At 33.8% G+C, this 22194-nt stretch overlaps 1 protein-coding gene across 8 annotated transcripts in view; it reads left to right on the top strand.

Moving 5' to 3' along the window:
* The window catches only part of SEMA3A (semaphorin 3A), a 437330-nt gene that overhangs the window by 269324 nt on the left and 145812 nt on the right, over positions 1–22194 (top strand). For all 8 annotated transcript variants that reach the window (XM_016219560.2, XM_016219559.2, XM_087821124.1 and 5 more), the window contains 2 exons: positions 12974–13131; positions 17988–18050. In XM_016219560.2, the coding sequence (XP_016075046.2) occupies positions 12974–13131; positions 17988–18050 (221 nt within the window). The remainder of the gene's footprint in view (positions 1–12973; positions 13132–17987; positions 18051–22194) is intronic.

The raw sequence follows: 22194 nt of genomic DNA, 5'->3' as shown, positions 1-22194 counted from the left end.
CCTGACAGCTAATGAAGTGACACAGCAGGGCTGATAAACTCCAGAGCCTATCGAGAGGGCTGAGTGTAGCTTTTTTTAGATTCTGATTTACTAAATGAGGTGGAAGTCATTAAATTCATCAAACAAATTCAGCTATGAACTTTTAAACTAATTTTTTTATTTTTTTTAAGTAGAAGTAATTTCTCTTGAGTGTTTAGAAATGATAAAGCAAGTTATAATTGGGGAAAACTAGAATGTTTTTCTCATTTTTTTAAAGTTATGTTAGTTTCTTTTGAGTTTTATTGGTAGTGGCATTTAGCCTAATAAGAAACAAATGCCTTTTTAAAAAATAGTTCTCTTAGAAGAAAATATAAAATTAAAGTTAAATTTTAAAATCTTGGAAACCTTATTAAAAAGGTATTACCACTTAGGGATATAGCAAAAACATAACCTCAGCTTTTAAAGCAAATTATGTGAGGTAGAAGTTCATAGGTCATTATTTTCATAACAATTTACTAATTTGAAGAGAAAGTTGAAAAATAATACCTATCTTGGGTCTTTGAAGAAATAAACATTTCAATTTTGAAGATATAAAATTATTTTCAATTATTAAATCCAAAATTTAATAATAACAATATTGTTGTAAAGAAGTGATTGGCAGAGATAATCTTTTAACTATTTATATGCAAGATAAACAAGTTTCAGGAAAATGAAAGAATTAAGAAATCAGGGATCTTAGATAATGTTACGTGACTATTTCATTGCTCCCATTGAACCACTCTGAGGGTGTCATTAGAACTTAATAGCACTAACACTTTCCCCCTCATGTTTAGTGGCAAATTTTACTCCTGTTATCTCTGTATTCAGAATAATGGGAGAGGCTCATTTTGAATGTGCGCTGTGTTCAGCAGGGAATAAAAGGGGATTGTGTTTCACTGTAAGCAACATGTATTACCTAGTCTAACACTGTCATTAGTCTTTCCATTTTGTTTTTTGTTGTTGCTTTGTAAAAGCAAAACAATGACTTTTTTTGATGAAGTATAGAAAGGAGTTTAATAAGATACTGACTTATGCTACTCTTTTGCCCTTTCTTGAAGAAGAAATAAACCTGATTCTGAATTAGATATTTGTCCTTGTGGCAAAAAATGTCTATGTGGCCTGCACTGGTCTAGAGAACCTTTAGAATCGGCTGTCCTGTCTGACCCAGGGATATAGTTGATTTAATGACCCCGAGAGTGCAAAGATATTCAACAAACATGTTGGATTTTTAATGTCATCCTAGGGTATCACTGAGTTGTCCTTAGGTCTATTAAGCCAAACCTGGCTCACACTATGTTTAACTTCAATCCAAGAACAGTTCTAAACATGACCTAATATTAGTCTATACAGCAGAATACATTTGGAAAAGAAAATAGAACAATTTAAACTTGTCTCATCTTTTGTATAAGATAAAATTCTTCAATTCTTTCTGTATAAAGTAAATTTTAGAACTAATACCATCAGATAATTTTTTGCAAAAAAAAAATTATTTGGGCAGAGCAGAATATAGGAAAAGAGAGTCTTCTGAACGTTAACACTGAATAACTATGTTCTCCAGTATCTTTATATTAGCAGAGGTGAAAACAGAACTAGGCCTTACACCTGGTTATACCTGTGGAGTAAGACTGGACCTTAGCTCAGCAACCTCAGTACTTGAGCTCTGGCTAAGAAAGAATTTAAAACCAAGGCTCAAACTATAAGAGAAAGCTTACTTAGAAAGTCACAGAGATAGAACTGAGTTATACAAGGAATGGGCTCAGCAAACAAGCTACACAGGCAAAAGAAGGGCCATTGGAGCTTTGGAGAAAGAAAGAGGTAAAGATAACACGCCTGGAGGGAAGAAGAGGGGGGCTGGAAAGGCAGGGGCGTGGTGCTCCTAAGGGCTTTTAAGGGCAGAGATTTTAAGGAAGGTCCCAGGGGAGGATCTCCATAAAATGTTCAACAGCTTCACAGGTGTGTCCTTTCAGAATCCTGGTCTCTTTTGATTGGTCAGCAGCAGGGCAGGGGTCATTAGTCAATGCAGCTGGTCCTCAGTCGGTGTCAGCCATGGCATCTCTTGTCTGGCTTTGCTGCTTTTCTGGGCCTGGAGGTGAAATGTAACCAAGGCCTGGATGTTATCCCTAGGACTTCATGCTTAAGGGAGTGTTCTTACAAGGGCCTGAATGGGAGTCCAATGAGAGCACTCTCTGGCCCCTCCTTTCTCTTCCAGGGGGTTCTACTAAATGACTATCGACATGTCAGGGGAAGAAAGGACGGGGAGGGTCTGAACCTCATGACCAGCAATATGCTAGGGGAGGAAAGGTTACCCTGGGGGCAAGGTCCTTGTTTTCCAGTTTTGCCCATTGCTAGGCACCCAGGGCTTTCTGCCCTTGGTGACCTTCTGTACCTGGCCCATTGTCCTTGTCTAACTGACTGCCACACTTACACTCACATAAATGTGTCCTATGATGGAAAAATACTGATGAAATAGTCAATTCCTTTCTTCAATTAAAGGTCATTTGCTCAGTATTAGAACAATGCAAATTAGGCCCAAATTATCTATATAGTAATTTCATTTCCTGCATTGTGTATGTCAAAAAATTATAAAATGTCAGTGAATTGTTATATACTGGTTTCTTTAGGGCATCTGATTTCCATTACTTAATATGTTCACTCCACAAAATTAAACACATTATTAGGGGAAAATATTTATAGTGTCCCATTATAAATAGGATCTTATTGTCACTAAGATTAGAATATACCCAGAACACATTGTATGATGTTATCTAGAGATTCTTTGAGTTCATTGGTTTTCAACACTCCTCTCCCATTTCCCTCCCACCTCTCTCCAGGGAAATCTGATTCAAACAAAACCCTTTGATGGGTAAATCAGAAGCCTTCATAATCAGAATGCATCTATTCTAGTTAAAGGAGTAGGCCATGTCTACACATGCCATATGAATGCCTCTGTTCCCTCTCCCTCCCCCCAAAGAAATATTAAAATAACGTCTCTGGTCAACAACTTTAACTTTTTTAAATGACAAACTTAAACTACATTTGTTTGTGGCACCCAGATACTATGTAGTTAGAGAATGAAGAGGCTAGAAGTAGTCAGGACAGCAGGATAAATTATGGGTTATCTAACCCACATGTACTACTACACAGTTATAAATATATCCTTTTATGATCCACCTAATCAGAAAGTCATTTATTTGATACACAGATAGTAAACATCTTCTATTAGCCAAATCTAGGGTTTGAGTAGCTAGACACACCTGCTCCTCTGATTCCATTACTTGATGGGTCCTTGAGAGTGTCTATGTGATCACCTGGACTTCCTTGTATTTTTCTCTCTACATTCCATCTCCAAGGATTAAACAGATTCTTGCCTCCATGAACACTGAAATAAATATGTCCTCCAGTATGTTTACACTCACATAAATGTGATGGAAAAATGTTGATGAAATACTTAATTTCTTTCTTCAATAAAAGCTCATTAGCTCAGCATTAAAACAATTCAAATAAATCATTCTTAAGCAGTTTTAAAAGATTCTTAGAGTGGGCATATGCAACAGGTGGTAGGTGACTAAGTGGTTTATAACTATTTAATTCTGTTTGTGAATATTTTCCACAGTTTTGTTACTGGAAAAATGAAGCATACAATTTTTAGATATCAGAAAACATTTGCTTTTTTATGGTCATGTAGAATATGATAGTAATTTGAAGAGTAGACTGAAACATATGCTGTGGTATATGTATATAATTGACCAAGACTGCCTGAAAAACATATGCTGTGGTATATGTATATAATTGACCAAGACTGCCTGAAAATAACAGACTTTCAATTATGTTAATCAGAGAGGCCTCCCCTCCCCAGTCTTTTTTTCTTTCATTTTTCTTCTTTGCTAATGCTACTACAATGCTTACCATTCGTAAGCATTTAATGAACACTTGCCGGTGAGCTGACTGAAAACAGAAACTTGACTGTAAAGGAGCCTTATAAGTAATTAAGACATAAGACAGAATCAAAAACAAAGTTTCAATCTCTGTATTACTAGGCTATCTCTCAAAGCACCAAATTAAACCAATGTGAACTATAAAAGAAAGATCTACACTTTAATTCTAAATTTTTACTGACCAATCATCTTGCACAGAAATGAGTGATCATTTACAGTGCCTCTTTGTATTAATCATTTTTGTCCACATTATAACATTTAGTTGTTTTATGTAATAATGATATTTAAATTCATTGTTATTTTTCCAAGCAGTAAAAATTAAAATTATGCATTAGTTATTTTCTAAGTTGTTTGTGACTTTTATTTTTTTGGCATATATTTGTACCAAAAAACTTATCAATATCAGAAATCAAGCAGCCAAAAATATAGAGTAAAATTAAAGTCACATTATCCTAGAAATTTATTTAGAAAGAACATTGAACTGAGAGCTAGGAGAACTGAATTTAAATCTGGCCTCTGCAACTGTTAATGATAAAAGTCACTTAAGCTTTTTTATAAATGACAGTAATCAGACCTTATAGTCTAAAGAGCCTTCTAGATCTCAGGTTCAGTAATTAATTATCTAGTTCACCATTTCCTCTACATATAATTAGACCCTTATAGCACTGGCTAACTTTGTATGTAAGAGAACTAAAGCATGCGCCCTAATGCCCATGCAGGTGAGTGGCATGCAGTTAATGCATTAGTGTATCTTATGACCAAAGCGGGGGGGGGGGGGGGGGAGGGGGGGAGGGGCGTCAGGGGAGGGAGTAATACCTGCTAATTCTCAAGGCTTTCATGGGAGAGATGGCTTCTAACTGTACCTTGAAGCACAAGAACAGGGAAAATAAATTACAAGCAAGAGTGGGCAGGCCGTGTTTAGAGAAGAGTAAACAGGCCATTTCTGATAGAATTGTGGAACTTAAGGAAGCTGGCATAAAATATGGTACCAAAGGAAGATTAGGGACTGCAGCTTTTATTAGGGAGATAGGGCTAAGGTAATGGTGGTAGGCGAAAGTATTTTTTTAAATAAAAGCAATACATTTTTGAAATATGCTCACATCAATTTATATGGTAATGCCTTGAAGAATATATTAAAGTGGAGAGAAGTTGAAGATAGAGGACAAGTTAAACTATTGTTATAAGCTATAGTTTCTACTACTATGACTATGATACTATAAAGTAAGTATTGTTGACGTGCTTTTCATTCAAGGAGTCAAGATATATTCTTCCTTTATTTAGTTCATAGTCCTATTGCTATAGTTTAGAGCAATAGTTTAACAGGCTCCCTATCTGTGTGTTTTTTTTTAATATATTTTATTGATTTCAGAGAGAGAGGAAGGGAGAGGGAGAGAGAGAGGGAAACATCAATGATAAGAGAGTCATTGATCAGCTGCCTCCTGCACGCCTCCCACTGGGGATCAAGCCCGCATCCCGAGCATGTGTCCTGACAGGGAATCGAATCGAGATCTCCTGGATCCTAGGTCAATGCTCAACCGCTGAGCCATGCCAGCTGGGCCAGGCCTCCTATCTTAATTTCTCTCAAATAGTTTTACTCTTGTTATTGCATTAGTTTTTATGATTATTGTTACTAAACATACACTCTGAAAACTTTTATTCATGTGATTATTATATGTAAAATGACAACCGTCTTTAACACACAGTTTTAAAACTGGCTATTTTATTATAATTTTATAGCCATGTTATAAATAATTTAGGGTTTAGATGCATAATTTTATTGGTCATTTGAATGTAATATATAATTAACTAGAAAAGCCAGTATATAATTTGACGTACAATATATGTTGCTATACTTGTTTTCTCCTAGATATTTGTTATTACATTTACTTTTTCTGAGTTTTTTATTGCATTCAAAAAATAAGGAGTATTTCAAATAATATTTATTGAGACACTTATATATTACAAGAGTAGGTATATACCAAAGAAAGTTCTAGGCCTAGGAATAAAAAATAAGCTAAAGCAGCACATTTTAATTATAGAAAGGGAGATAAAGAAATAAAGCAGTGATTCATCTACATTTGTGTTTCACAAAGGAAGGTATGATACACAATCCCTTAGAAGGTCAGAGAATTCACAGGAGAAACTTGACCTAGATCTTCAAAAGTTAGTAGATTCACCTAAGCAGGTGAGGATGGGAAATGGAGAGCTGGGGGGATAGACTGCATTCTGAGTTGTGGTAACTATAGATAGCATGCCATTGAGTTTATGGAAATAATCCTGTATGTGTAAATATTTTATATATGTGTGTGTGTGTGTGTGTGTGTATATATAATTGTATATGTAGGTGTACACACACTTATAGAGCATTGGTGAATGAGCAAAAAATAAGTATGGAAGATACAAAGGGTTCAAATCACATGGGCATTGGAGATTTTTAGGCTGCTTTTAAAGAGACAAGTGATGTAATATCTGTGTTTTTGATTTTTATTTTTTTTACTATCATTTTCTTTTTTTTAATTTTTAAATTTAATTTTTGTTTAAAATATTATAGATGTCCCTTTTTCTCCCCAATGACCCGTTCCACCCCGTCCCATCCCCCTCCCCAGCCCCTCTCCCCAGCATTGTCTGTGTCCTTGGCGTGCTCTTGATCTTGATTTACGCTTTGTTTGAGAAATTGTAAGTTGCTCTCACTGTAGTTTCTTGAATGGGCGAGTGTTCTGTATTTGTAAACCTTGCATGTTTGAGAATGATTCTGCCTCTCTTTCCTGAAAGACAATCTGCTGGGTTTAAACTTACTGAGTCACCTATGTTTTTGCCTGGGTATTTTCACAAGTTCCTTTTTTGTTTTCTGGCATAGCATGTTGCTTTGGACAAGTATGAAGCCACCTGATTACTTCCATTCTATAAAATGCATGCTTTATATTCAAGGACTCCAAATATATTCTTCCTTTAGTTAGTAAGTTCCACAATTAATCCTTCTGTAAAATTAGATTTTCCTGGAAGACGGTGACATTTAAGGTTGCAGACATGTCTATTTTTAGGCTTTCTTTCCTGTTTTTTATGTTTGTTATCTTCTCATTAATCTATTTTATCTCTTTTGAAGAAAATTTGATTTTGTTATTAGTTTGGACCTTTGACAACCAGAAGTAACTGTTTGCTAGGTCAATTCCTTTTCTTTTCTGTGTTCTTTAATTGCATTTTGGTGAACTTTTGATCTTCTCCTCTGACAGTGAGGGAGTGAGCTGGAGAAGTTTACAGTTAACAGTTGTTTTGACTTGAAAACAAGCTCCAATATTGTTTAATATATTTTTTTCTGGGGAAATATGTTCTTCATTCTTTCATATGTTGATGATTGGTGTGTTTCTTGTGAATCCCTATCAAAAATAGTCTGTGGAGTAGTCTGATATTCACACCTTCCACTCCTGCCTTCACTGTACTTTACCTACAGTAGTTTCCTTTGATAAAAGCTTAATGCACACACAATAAATATTGTGTGTGTGTGTGTGTGTGTGTGTGTGTGTGTGTGTGTGTGTGATTAAAACAGCACCTGGCATGCACAGGTTATCTGCAGTGATGATCAAGGTCATCATCATCATTATGCTGTTTTGTCCTTTAGGTGTACCTCCACTCTTTATGGATATTTCCCAATAATTTTAGTCATACAGACTCCTCACGTTTGTTTCTGTGATAAAGCACTTGCAAATACAAGTTGTATAATCTGTAATCCTTTTACTACTAATTCTATCCTACCTAGAATATATGGATATGTGCCAGATTTTAACACTCTGTATTAAACGTTTCAGGATACGCTGCATTCGACATATGCTCTTAAAAATTTGTGGCTTGATATTTCATTATTATTGTTTCCTCTCTTCATTTAATATGGATATTTTCTTGCCACCTTTTATTTTTTTCCCCATGGGATTCAAGGGCAGTGCTTTTTCTCTCGAATTTACCAGAAGTCATATTTTTTGTAGAAATATTCTTTTGGAAGCAGTGTATAACATCATTTATTGATGTAAACCCAAAGATGAAGTTTAGTTGGAAGATAATTATAACAATTGATGGAATAAATCATGAGGATTTGAACTATGACCGTGGCAGTGAGTATATAAGCAAAAGAAAATGTAGGAGAACTTGTTATAGTGTTAAACCAAACTGGATCAGACCTGTGTAAGATGAAGAGGTTATGGTTTGCATGATTTTTTGGATGAGTGATATTTGCAACCAATTTGAAAATATACAGAAAGGTGATGGCATCAGTAATGGAGAAAAGAAAAGGAAGTGAGCTCTGTTTAAGTCAAGCAGACTCAGATTTTTGTGCAATATCTAAATAAAGGTTTCTCGTAAGTCTTTGCTTGGCCTTTGGAGGGAAATCTGTCTTGGAAGATATGCATTTGACACATGTCAAAATACTTCTAGCAGTGAAAGCAATAGCTGCAGATAAGATTACTCACAGTTATTATTGTGTAAAAAGACCAAATGCATAGCAAATAGAATAATATAAATATTGAAGAGACTATTAACTAAGACAAGTTTTGTGATAATGAGAGGTAACCAAACTTCTCAACAGAGAGTTCTTTGTATACCCTAAAATGTACTCTTACATTTCTACATTTCTGCGCAACAACCAGTTCTTAGTAGTCTCAAAAATTCTATCTTCTTAGAAGTAATATGGAGCAAGATATAAAGGGCTGGCCTCTGACGTGAGATGGAAGTAGCTATCATGAGTCTACATCACACCAGCTCTGTGACCTAGGATATCCCTAGTATTTTTCTGAGTCAGTTTCCTCATGAGATATAATGGGGATGAAAATTCTCATCTCTTAGTGTTATTGTGAGGCTTAAATGCCCTGGCCCTGGCCCTGGCCCTGTGGCTCAGTTGGTTGGCATGTGTTCCCATATACCAAAAGGTTTGGGAAATACATCAGAAGAGAGTGTAATCTATTTATAACTGACTCCCCAGCTGCTTGAAATTATATGAACTGAATTGATTTTTCTTTCCAGAACATCTATATACGTCGGCTTACTGTCTACATTATATAATAGTAATAATGATAGTAGCACTTATTGAGCACAAACTATTTGCTTTGCCATATGACCAGTATATCTTCTATTCTGTCATCAAGCAAATCATAGAAACACTAAATCATTTGGTTTATCTGGAATAAATAGAATGCTTGTTTAATTACATTTTAATTTAAAGAATACAGAGTTGGTTAAAAGAACTTGTCTGAAATGTCACTTCTGACTGCAATAGTACATTTATTTCTTTTTATGCTTAACACAGAATGTAGAAGTCGAAGTGATGTCTCAACTACAGAAAAACTGAGTTACATCCAAAAGGAACTAGTGCCTTCACATATTTTGGCCCACTATGATTCACCATCAAATTGTCTCTATAAAAAAATTTAGGTTTTTTAAAATAACATTTGCTGCTGCTTGACTGATTATGAACAGAGTAAAGATATGAAAAGTAGCAGAATATTAAACATCTCACAATACTGAGTTTTTATTTTAGTTTCTATGACAGTTATGTCACAGTAAGATTTACCTAACAGACACTGAAAAGAAACACCTAAAATTGTAAAGGAGTAGAGTCAAAGTTCTTTCGTATCAATTGCAGTTGGATATGTCTACATATAGGAAAAACAAAATCGTAAGTTGAAAGAAGGAAAACAAAATATTAATGTGACATCTAGATTTAGAGAAAGGGTCTCTACTTTTAACCTAAATATTTCTGCCCTGGAAAGTGGTGAGATAACCTAAGCAATCCCGAATTTGTCATGACTCACTGCTATGAGGGTCCCAAAAGGCTCTTGGCTCAGTGATAAAGCAATGCAAAGAGTCCAAGCGAGAGAGAGACATCTTAAGAAACTGGGGCAAAAGGAATGATGAGTTTAAGTTAAGTACATTTGAAAACAATGGAAAACAGCTGCTAACTGTACTTCAGGAAAATATTATCTTTTTTTTTAATGAAATGATTCAGCAGTAACATATTTTGAAGTGTAGTTTGTTTCCAGAGTGGTTTCGTACAAAAATCACTAGACTTTTCTCTAAATTGCCTGTACCTAGGAACTGATAATTATCCTTGAAAGAATTTACAAAATTTAACCTGTAACATATTTTTCTATTGGAAGAATGTTTTTGTTGTTTGGAATTATGATCTAGAAAGTCATTATGTGTGTTATTTATAATTCAGGATACATCAATTGGCAAACAAATATATTTCACTGTTCTTAAAATGACCATATATTTCATACTAATGTAAATCAAAGACTGTAATGCTGTTATTATTCATCCCTTCACTATATGAAATTACTGACTTGATAACAAGTTAGCACCCTTATTAAGACAGGAAGAAAAGTATCTTTTTCATCTGCTCCATCTGGATCCTAATCCCCTACTTAAACAAACAAGTCATCTTTAATTGAATACTTACTATGTCAACTATTTCTCTAGGTATTTTAGATGAATTACCTAATTTCATCTGAGCAATAACCCTTGAAAGATATATTATTAACCCCATCTTCCAAAAACTGAGGCCCTGGTATTGGAAGGAACTCATTCTAGCTTGCATGCCTAGTAAAAAAGTACAGTGGTAAATCTAGTGTTTTTACCTATAGCTGGATCACTCCATGTTCTATAGCTTTATATTTGTCTTCCTGTAACTTTTCCATTTCATGTTTAGAGCTCCCTTACATAGTTTCTGTACATTTCTGATTACTACCCTTGTGTCTTTTAAATGACCCTCCCATTGATTAATATATCTATAGTTTGGTTAGACTTACCCACCCTTTTTGTTTGTTTGCCTGCCTACCTTGTTTTGTCTCTCTGGTATTAGGGTAGAATTATAAAGTTTAGAGTACAGGTTAGAATTCAAAGAAAAAGTAAAAGGCATCTAGTCTATTTGATGAACAGCTCTCCTTAAATAGCCTTTTAGTCACTGCATGAACATATCCATTGACATAGCCCCTGCCTCTGGTAGCAGTAGCCCTTCTCATCCCCACACAGCTCAGAGTGCCTGAAATCTCATTCGTATATCGTTTCTGTAGCAATCAACCTTTGCAATCATTTGGACACTAGTGAGAGGAATGACATTTAAATTCAGATATGTAGTGGATTATCTGTTCTTTCTCTCTGCAGAATAATGGCTCTTACTTATTTCAGATATGACTCACATAAATGAAACTCTTTCCCTTGATCTAACCCTCCCTCTGTTCCTTCCTTCCTCCCTCCCTTTCTTCCTTCCTTCCTTCCTTCCTTCCTTCCTTCCTTCCTTCCTTCCTTCCTTCCTTCCTTCCTTCCTTCCTTCCTTCCTTTTGTTTTAAGGTGAGGGTAGAGGAGGGATAAGACCAGCCAAAATATTGTACTGTTTCCCATGAAATCTGAAAAGCACCTTTTAACAGATTGTTGATAATTCTTGTAAGTTTGTGTAAAATATGGATAAATGGATAGATGGAGAGGATAGATACATAAATAGATAGAGAGACAGTCAATGTAATATTGACTAGTAATGTGGAAAAGAAGCCATATGAGTTGTAGATGACAGGCTATTAATTGTATATTTCATGACATGAGGGAATGATAATTCTGGTAGATAAGTCTTTTATATAAATGATTGTCATAATTGACAATGTGATACAAGTTATGAGTAATTCAAGCAAAATATTACAAAGAAATTAATTCTATGAGAATTTCTTGGAGATTGCATTTTGAACTAGCTTGTAAGAGTCAATACTGTTGTGTCAAAGTGGCATAGAGTTGCCTACTGGAACAGTGGCAGCAAAGGCTAAAGAGTGGACAACTACAGAGCGTGTTTTCTTGCAAGGCAGAGGACAGGAGGAGGAGTATTGGGGTGGAGTCTAAACTCAAATGATGGCGACCAGAACTTTAATACTAAGTTAAAGTGTTTGAACTTTATCCTCTATTAAAATAATATTTTTATAACATTGGAAGGTAGTAAGAGAAATAGATAAACCAAAGAAATGTATCAAATGGTCAATGTCCTGGGATCAGGGCTGGGAGGGTCTACATTGCTGCTGCTTCCTTCTGGAAGACACATTTCCTACACTTTATAAATGCTGATGAAAGGGTTCTACTGTGTGTGTATTGGAAAAATCATTGATTTGGAAACAGTTTTGGAGAATCTTCAACATTTCTAGCCCTTGGGAAAGAGGTTGTGGTGGTTTATATACATAATTTTGATTGAAGCAAATATTTAAAGAAAAATTCTTTGGTGATTATCACCAATTGCATTCTCTACAAAAGTGAACTTACAATTAATGTTATTTTATATAAAAATATTTTTCTCACTTAAGGTATAGGTCAAAAGTTCAGTACTGGCCCATTCACAGCAAAAGCAAGTTGGAGAACGATAACAAGCTGAAAATTTGAGGTCAGATAGTAAAATTAACTTGCCATATTTTTATAAAAGCCTAACTCAGCTTCTTTATATATGTCAGTTACAAGATATTACAAAGAATTTAAATGGTGAAATTAATGACTTAATAGTCAAAATGATTAAAATTCTGCGATAAAATGAGTCCTCAAACAAACTAGGTTAATCAACATTTCCTTCCCCACACTACCTCTACTTTGTTGGCCTTAATGTGTATCCTTCTAGCTAATGATCTGGAGCAAGTGAAGCTACTTACACCAGTCTTTATAAAATTAAAACATTTTATGTATAATACCAACCATTCTAATCCATCACCGAATGCAAAGAGATTCCCTCAGACTAGTTGTGTGAACAAGCTATATCTCTCCCTTTCTTCTATAGGAGTGTGTGGTCTCCAGTATGACATCAGCAAACTAATCAGTATAATTCCCATTTCAATGAAATGTAAAAAAAAAAAAAAAAAAAAAAAAAAGGCTTCTGTATATTTCTTAGGACTATGAAGAGAAAACATTGATGGGTAACTACAGCAGGCAGTAAGTAGTCAGATTACCATGTATTAAATCTATGCTCACGTAGGACCTTCAATTAACACCCAATGTCTTGCTTTGTTACCTTGCAGAAATGTTGGAATCCAACAATGTGATCACTTTCAATGGCTTGGCCAACAGCTCCAGTTATCATACCTTCCTTTTGGATGAGGAACGGAGCAGGCTGTATGTTGGAGCAAAGGATCACATATTTTCATTCAACCTGGTTAATATCAAGGATTTTCAAAAGGTATCTTTATTCTAATATATGCACTCTAATACTTTTGAAACATCTCAAGAATTCTCTAGCTATAGAAGTGTGACAACTGAGAATTTGTTTAAATTAGTACTTTATCTTTTCAGATGCAAACAAAAATTGTACATTTATTTGACTATCACAAATCAATGGATGCAGTAAAATATTAAAAATCTTCAAGAAAGTAAATATGGTATTTTCAAAAAAATGATATAGTTATATCATTTTTCTGGCATAAAAATAAATACCTCAACCATTATAGAAATATATTATAATTGAATTTGAGTGCTATGCATATATGTATATACTATGTGTGTATATTTTGTGTGTGTATATACATGCAGATGTATACATCTCTATATGGCCAGCAAATTCAGAGTTCATCAATCATTATACACATGCTGATCTGGTGTGTCAACTGTGCTTGTAAATAAAATTTATTGGAAAACAGACACTCATTCATTTACATATCGTCTATGTCTGCTTTCATTCTACAATGGCAGAATTGAGTGATTGTGATAGAGATCATTTGTCTCCCAAAGCCTAAAATATTTACTATCTGGCCTTCTAAACAAAAATTTGCCAAATCCTGATCTGGAAAATTAATTTTCAGTGTCAGGCTTTTGCACATGCAGTCACTTAGACACTAGCTATTTATCAATATTATCTTTATATTCTTTATAGTATTTCTGGCTTATTTAATTAATAAGTTATACAGTTTAGAAAATAAACATTGATTGAAAATTTTGTGGACATTGTACTACTGCATCTATATGCTATACTCTAAGTCAAACACTTTCCCTCGTTCAGTATTTTCAGTGTTAATTCTTTGAAGAACAAAGATCTTTATACAACAGCTTTTACAAAAGTGCTAGTCTAACATGCTTTTTAGAGTACACATGTCTGTTTTGCTTCTTAACACTGAGGCCTTTAAAGTGGTGTGCCTCAAATTTTTATAAACTAACAGATTGAACAATATTTTTTTTAGAAGTAGCCTACTTGTGTAAAAAGCTTTGTTCTTTTTGGAAAATATTGCTTTTAGGATAAAAGGAAGATTAAAGTCAAAGCTGATTCATATCTGCAATAGAGTACATCACTAAACCTAAGACTTTTACTTTGCTTCTATGGCCCAAACACTAAAATTCTAACTATATATAAAGATATTTGATTCATTACATGTTGATATACTTTAGAATTAAACTATAACATTTAAAAATAACCTTGGATATTTCTTTTCTGACTTTTAGTCTATTTGATTTCTAAGTCAACTCAGATGATAACGGTAGCCTAAGGTTATCTATTATCGAAGAAAATTGGCTATTCACCTGTTTTTCTGAAATGATAAAAATATTTATCTTAAGGTCTTTTGTAAAGGTCACAAAATAAGCAGATTTTTGTTGTTTTAGTGAAAGGAAATTATCCTTTACAAAATGAATGAAAAATCTAAGATGATTTAGAAAAAAGTGATATTTTACTAATAGGAGATTATATCAGTTCAAATTGGGGGGATTTATAATATTTTTTCATATTATAAAATTCATATATAAATATAAATATATGTGGATATATTTATATGTCTACATTTAGACAATATATGAGCACATATCACTTCAGAATATATTTAGTGTATTTAAATCTTTTCTGAATAGCCTTAACTTGGTTTATATATTCAGTTAGTTCTAAAATTGAAAAGAGCTAAATTATCATATAAGATAACCTATTATTTTATAGATGAGAAAAAACCTAGAGCCATTTGTATGCCCAGGATATATCACAGTGTCTCTTCTACCAATGACACTTCTGGTAAATAGGGGTGGGCAAAAGTATGTTTACAGTTGTGAGCACAAAACAGAGTTTATTCTTGTATTATTATTTATTAATTATTGTGTTATTTTCCATATGAACAACTGTAAACCTACATTTGCCAACCCCTGTATATAATGAAAGAATGAATTAATTAAATTTAGGTGACTAGCCCAGGGTCATAATGTTCTTTTTATAGCTTATGCTCTTGAGTTTAAAATCACTAGTCTAGTAATAGAAGACATATTTCTAATTTTAAAACATCCCATTTCATATTACTTAATTTTAATTATATCACACTGCCTATAAAAGTAAATACAACTTACTTAAGGGTTTACATCTATTTGAATATATTTGTCTATTAAGCTCTTTACCCTATTTTTAATGTTCTTCAAACTTTTTCCTAAGCATCTCTATTGTGATAAACTCTATAGGGAATCATATAGTGTTATAATTATTGAGATGATATTAAAGATAAGATGTATGAACATAAAGGTAAATACCAGGCCAATCCTTGTTAGGTACAAAAACACATTCTCAGGCTTGGAAGGACTATGGAAAGATTCTTGGCCATGATAAAAAGGTGCAATCTTTTCAAGGCATAAATGTTTATTAAATAATTAGTTAAGAGGGGCTGCCACAAAGAAGGAAAGTGTAAAATAGATCATGAAGCACTTTGGAAATTAGGATAAAAAATTTAGGTATTGTTAGTTAAGTTTTTGAGCCTAGAATAAAAGTTATCAACAACTTAAAAAATCTAATAAAAAAGTTAAGGATTATTCTTCATGGAAATGGATACTGTTGAAAAAGACAATGTTATATATGGTTTATGTTACTTAATATATAAATATAGATTATGTAAATATATCATTTAATACCTAAATGAATATACATTATTTCATATAGAAATATAAATATATAAATATATTATTTAATACATAAAACTATATATATATGAAACATAAAATTGTATTTTCCAACAGTATCCATTTGAATATATATTTATTCCAGTGATTTATAATTATCCTTATTTAAGTTGCATTCCAAAAGAGCATTTTCTACATTATAATTTATTTTACTCATGCCACAGTTTTAAGTTAAAAATACATCCTTTTTTTTTTTTACTCTGGAACTATAGAAAGTTGAAAGTACACATATCCCTCTATTATGAGAGAATTTTTCATGAATGTTACTAAAATTATATTAATATTTTACATGAGAGAAATAACAAAATAAACCCCATACTGTCTCAATACAACAATCAAGATACAAGAAAGTATGAAAAAATAACCTGCCTTTTTTCATTAAAAAAGTATGATTTAAAAATCTTTGAGTTTTACACAGTCTAACTGGAAAGCTGAATAATTTTAGCTCTATATGTATTATTATTGTGTCTCAAAGAGAATTTAAGTTTTGCCCTCCTTCGTTGTAAACTTTAAGTGAGAATAGATCACTCGGCCTAAAGGTTACGCTGTGGAACCAGTGGGCTGGGACTGCCAGGCAACCACTCGAGTGATTCAGGAGTCAGGGTATGACCATGGTAAGGACATGCCTTTGCTATTCTCGGATGTTTTGTACTGTGTGCCTACTTTGAAAAACCTTGTGGAACAAGTCAAATGACGGCTTTAATTCACACATGGGCATACATGTAAAGAATAGCTCCTGAAAAAGAAAATAACACATGAATTAAGAGCTTCAAATGGTAAAAATGAATGCACATCTCAAAATTTTTAGGGCTTTTATAATTGTGACATGAACCTGAAATGCATTTGTTATGTCATCATAGATTATTTCAGTACGTCCTAAGTTCTCATTTATGAATGTGTTGTATTTTGCTTTTTAATTCCCTAGATTGAACATCACAGCCTTCATCCAAGTTTATGACAATTTGTACTGAATTACCTAAAGGTGCCCAATGAAGGCTAATCGATCATGTTGAGACTAAAAGTTTTTTAGCAGACATGATTGATTAACTGCCACCATCTCTGGATTTTTCTTTTACATAACACTTTTTTTTTTTTTTTTTTAATGAAATCAACTAATGTTACTAGAAGAGAAAGATGAATAAGAAAATATTAAATAGTTCTGTCCCAATACAAATAGGAGTCATTGGACTTGCTAAGGGGAAGTAAAATTTTATATTAGAATTTAGATGAGAGTATATGCATTACTTTGATTGTAGGGAAATGTACCCACAGTTCTCTAAGCCGCCAGTAAGACCTTGGTTTATCTGCCACTGTCACTGTATTCCTAGAGTATAGGAACTTTTGGAGGGATGAGGACCAAATAGTAGGGATGGAAACACGTTTCTTAATTAGTCTGTTTTGTCTGGAGTAAAAAGGGTGGTTCCTTTTAGAGCTCTCTGTCTAGTGTCTTCATTTCCCCCTTTATCTCCTGAAAGTAAAATAAAGCTACTCTTACCAGTTTTCTCTGTCAAAAAGAATTTTTTTTTCCTAAATAATTTTTCTAACCCTCTCAGTTGTTTGTTCTAGCATGTTGTGCTGAGATTTGGGTCCGGAGCCACCAATCTCTTCCCTAGATTCTCACATCCTCTCCAGACGATCTCTCTCCCAACCTGCCTTAGAGCTCTTCCCGCTGCACATTGATTAGTCCTGCAGGCATACCTCAGAGATGTGGTGGGTTTGGTTCTAGATCTCTGTAATAAAGCGAGTATCTCAAAAAGCAAGTCAAAATATTTTTGATGGTGGAAGGTCATGTCTTCAGTTTGTAAAAACCACAACATATGTGAAGCCTAATAAAGCAAAGCACAAAAAAACAAGGTACACCTGTATTGACGACATGAATTTCTGTGTTGCTCAGGTTTCATATACAGCAAAGCCACATGAGTACACGAACAGTGAATGATTTAATTTATACTAATTAACTGATGCCACTGCACAGTGTAAGCTGAAAGGTTCCTGCCACGTAATGCTTTAGGGAACTCTCTTTATCTCAGTTGCCCCAACTTGGTCTAACAGGCTGTAATGTTGGATCTAGTATTAAGAGAACTTAATTGGCATAAAATGATGTTTCTTCTCTGCCCTTAGATTGTGTGGCCGGTATCTTACACCAGAAGGGATGAATGCAAGTGGGCTGGAAAAGATATTCTGGTGAGTGTCAATCTATTAAATAATTTTAGTGATTGCATAAAGTAATGTATTACTCTCTCATCATTTTTGTTGTGTTATATTGACACCATTCTTTACTTGTGGATTTAATCACTCTCTAGAAACAAAATGATAGCTAATTTTGATATTTTTGTTTTTATGTAAAGCGTTGACAGTTTTACATAAAGAAAATCGGTAAAAATACCAACAAGCCTAAATAAAGCAAAACTTATGTTCCCTTTGATGATTTATATATATGAAAAAGATAACAAAATGCAGTTTTGTGACACATACATTTATATTCAGTAAGTCAACTTCTTTGTACAGATTGGTTTTAATATGTTAATTACTCTTGAATTCCTTTTGAATGATATGAAATATTTTTACCTCTGAGTCATCATAATTAAACTACCCCTTTTTTCTTCTTTCTATTCCTTTCTTTGCTCTTCCTTCTTTTTTCCCTTTCTATCTTCCCCACTTCCCTCCCTCCCTTCCTCCCTTCCTTCCTTCCTTCCTTCCTTCCTTCCTTCCTTCCTTCCTTCCTTCCTTCCTTCCTTCCTTCCTTCCTTCCTTCCTTCCTCTTATTCCTTAAATAAATATGAATTAAAAAATGACTATGTAACATGCTCTAAAAATATAAAATTTATTAATTTTAAAAAAGAAATGACTATGTAACTGGCATTGTTTTGGTTACTGTGGAACAAAAGATGAGTGGTAAGCAATTCCTATAATAGCTTTACCACTGTAAAAAGATAGAGGCCATGTTCCCTGAGGTAAACTTTGTCAGTAAAATTAAATGGGCCACTGGTTTTAGGTATAACCAAGTATCTGCACAGATCATGAAAGGCAGTTATAATCATTTAAATCAATAAATTAAAATGAATTACAGTACCTGCAAGTATAATTTCTTATTTTATGTTCCATCAGACATTTTTGGATGTCTAAAGCAAAAGCAAATAAGTATAAAGTTTTGTCTATGCGTTAGCATTTATAAGAAATTTATCCTATGTGCCTAAAGACATAAATCAGCTTCTATGTGTGTATGTAGATATATTGATATGTTCAAGGAACGGCTTGATTGATTGGTAGCAGCTGCCTAGGATGATAGACATACCTCAGAGATATTTCAGGTTCAGTTCCAGACCACTGCAATGAAGCATCACAATAAACACTGTTATAATCTTTATTTTCTGGTGGAGGGTCTTCCTTTCAATTTGTAAAAAAGTGCAACATTTATGAACACAGCAAAGCAAAGCACCATAAAATGAAGCCTGTATATGTTTAGAGTGATTTAGATAATATCTGAGGTCATGGAAAAAGAATGCCTCCTTGGTAGCAGGGTTGGCTACAGGTGAAGGGAGGTAGATAAAGGAGCACTAAGCACACGTGTTCACTCTCTTGATTAATTATACATCAGCAACCATGGAAAATTCATCCTTGAAAAAGTCTCACTTAAAATATAGTGATTGTAAGTCACATTACACCTTCATACTCCAGTAAACATTTTTGTGGTTATATGAAATTGAACAAAAAATAAGTGTGTTTTATCAAATATTATACTATCCCAAAGTGATGCACATATTGGGACTATTGGAAAGAAGTAAATATGAAGTAGTAGTCCAGAAAAGTCAAGAATTTTATGTTGATACTTTCAATTACTTATTGTACTTGAGCAAATACCTTAATTTTTTCATTCAAAAGTTCTGGAACATTTTGAATACTATCCTAGAAGTTGAGATCAAAATTTCTGTGCCTCTGATAAAGTTTTTGGAGTCCTGTGGCATGTATTGATTTGAATTTGCCTATTAAAACAAGGTAGCAAACAATGGAGATTTGAAAAAATACTTTATCTATTATGGTGTTATCAAGAGTGTGGATATAATAATAACCAGTTCACTGCATTCCTTTAGAACTCAAACAGTCACAAGTAAAATTATTACATAGACTATAATGCTCAATACAAATGCTATTATTGCTATTCTTATTTGTATATGTTGCTTAGACAGTTTCTAAGTGAAAGCAGTTTGTTTCTCTTTAGTGATCATGACCACTCGAGAGTTACACTGTTCTAAATTCAATAAACACTGAACCAAAGTGCTGAGCATATTTGATTTAATGATTGAATTAGGTCACTGAGTTTCTAAGATAGCAGATATTCTTTGGTGTTTGTGGTTTCCAAAATTCGCCTCAGTACACTTCCCTTATCTTTTATGGCTCTCTTCTCCTCTCCCTGTTCCCCCCCTCATCTCTTCCCCCGCCCCTGCCACTCTGCTATCAATACTGTATAAGGAGAGATTCCCGTGTGAGCCCAGATGCAGTTAATGCAGCAGCTGCAGTGAGATCATGATCCCCAAAGTGCCCTATGGGTAACCCCGATCATGACCTCAGAGGTTTCCTCTCTGAGAAGTGTAACTTTATTTTATTTTCCTGGCTCACTGAAAATGCTTATGGGTTTTATAAAACTAAATTAAAAGGAACTTAAGACTATCATTTCATAGCACCTTGTAATAAAGATTCTGAAAACTTGTAAATCATCTTTTTCATGCGTTACGGTACAGATAGGTAATTACATGTCCATTGAGAGGTGTAAATTTTTGCAAGTTCAATGGTATGGCTATATTAGCCAAGCAAATCTTTTCAAAATCAGCTAATTAATGTAAGATAAAATGCTTGTGCTTTGGTTACTCCTTTATGTTGCGCATTAAATCAACTCAGTTGCTGTGGATTTTAAGTTCTCTTTGTTAATGCTTATTTAATGAAAGGAAGACACAACAGTTTTCAGATATTTTAGTTAAAAAAAAAAGTATTTTTCTTCTTGCTCTAAACACCAAACACTGAAATATATTTACATAGTAAATGTATTTTATACTATTTTTCTGGTAACCCATCTCATTACTTTAATATTGCGTTTTATTGACCTATTATTCAAAATATATTTTATGCATTTGGAATTTATTTTATTAAAATTTATTTTATTTTTTTGATAACCTCATCTAGGTACTTCAATTTACATATCTATTTCATTTAAATCAGATATATGGCCTTGGTTGGTTATTTTTGGACTTCTCATATACAGACCAATTTTTTTTTTCATTTCTTTCTTAAATGATTTTAGAATAGCTGTTAGTTGACTCCCTGGGATTTGTAACTTTTTTCCTTGAAAAACATTTTTAAAAATAAATAGTATTAGTATTTTTACTAATAATTTCTGAAACAACCATTTAGAAAGAAAGATAAAGGGTAAAGAGTTTCTTATAATTTTTATTCAACACCTGACTTTTGAAGTGATACATGGACAGTTTGATGGAAATTCTGCACTCTTGAGAAAATAATAGTCAGCTGTGACTTATGGACAGTAATTCCTTTCAAAGAGCTCTTGTGATGCTGAAAACCACAAGAATGAGGCTTGAGTGGTTTTTGCAGCCATCGGGACTCCAAGATAGAATTGTAACCAAAATAGGAACTGACCTGAACATTTATAGAAAAGTAAACTAATGACCTCCTTGAGTGCTCTCTTTGGTTTCTAGAACCTGAGTTTACCCTTTCTCTTCAGGCTTTAGTGTTCTCTCTGAAAGCCGTCCGGAAATAAAGCTCCTTTAAACAAACAGTCCTGGGGGAAGAGCTCTCTTCTCAGTATTAGATTCAGATGCAAGGATTCAATAGGAAAATACATTAAGAAAAGTGGGACAAAGACACTGGCTAATGCTATGTACCTGGAGAGAGGGTGGAGATTGTGTCACTGACTGTTACATCATACAGAAAGCTGAACCCTTTCTCCACTCTCCCAGGCATCTGGGAAGATACAAACCCTCATTTCTCATGGCTCAGTTTTGCATCAAACACACATGTTAAGTCAGCAACTGGAATTGGAGCAGAATTTCCACAAAGATGGAAAAGAGGGAGTCTGCAGCCAAAGACACAATTACTGATAATCCCACTCTCTCTGTCTCTCTAGACAGAGAGCACACAAAAATGTGTCAAAGGCTGCTGATGACATTTCCGACAACAACCTTAATCTAAATTTATTTTTTCCACTTGTAGAAGTGACTATATGGGATATGTACTAATATGCCTTCTTTTCTTGGTGGTGTAGGCTCTAAACCTTTACATTGTTATGGCGTTTCTGTATTAGAGGAGTGAACTGCTC

This window comes from Miniopterus natalensis, chromosome 10 (genome assembly GCF_054644295.1).
Source record: "Miniopterus natalensis isolate mMinNat1 chromosome 10, mMinNat1.hap1, whole genome shotgun sequence".
NCBI lineage: Eukaryota > Metazoa > Chordata > Mammalia > Chiroptera > Miniopteridae > Miniopterus > Miniopterus natalensis.
Note: the sequence above shows the minus strand (reverse complement) of the source record. Positions and strands in the feature narration are given on the sequence as shown.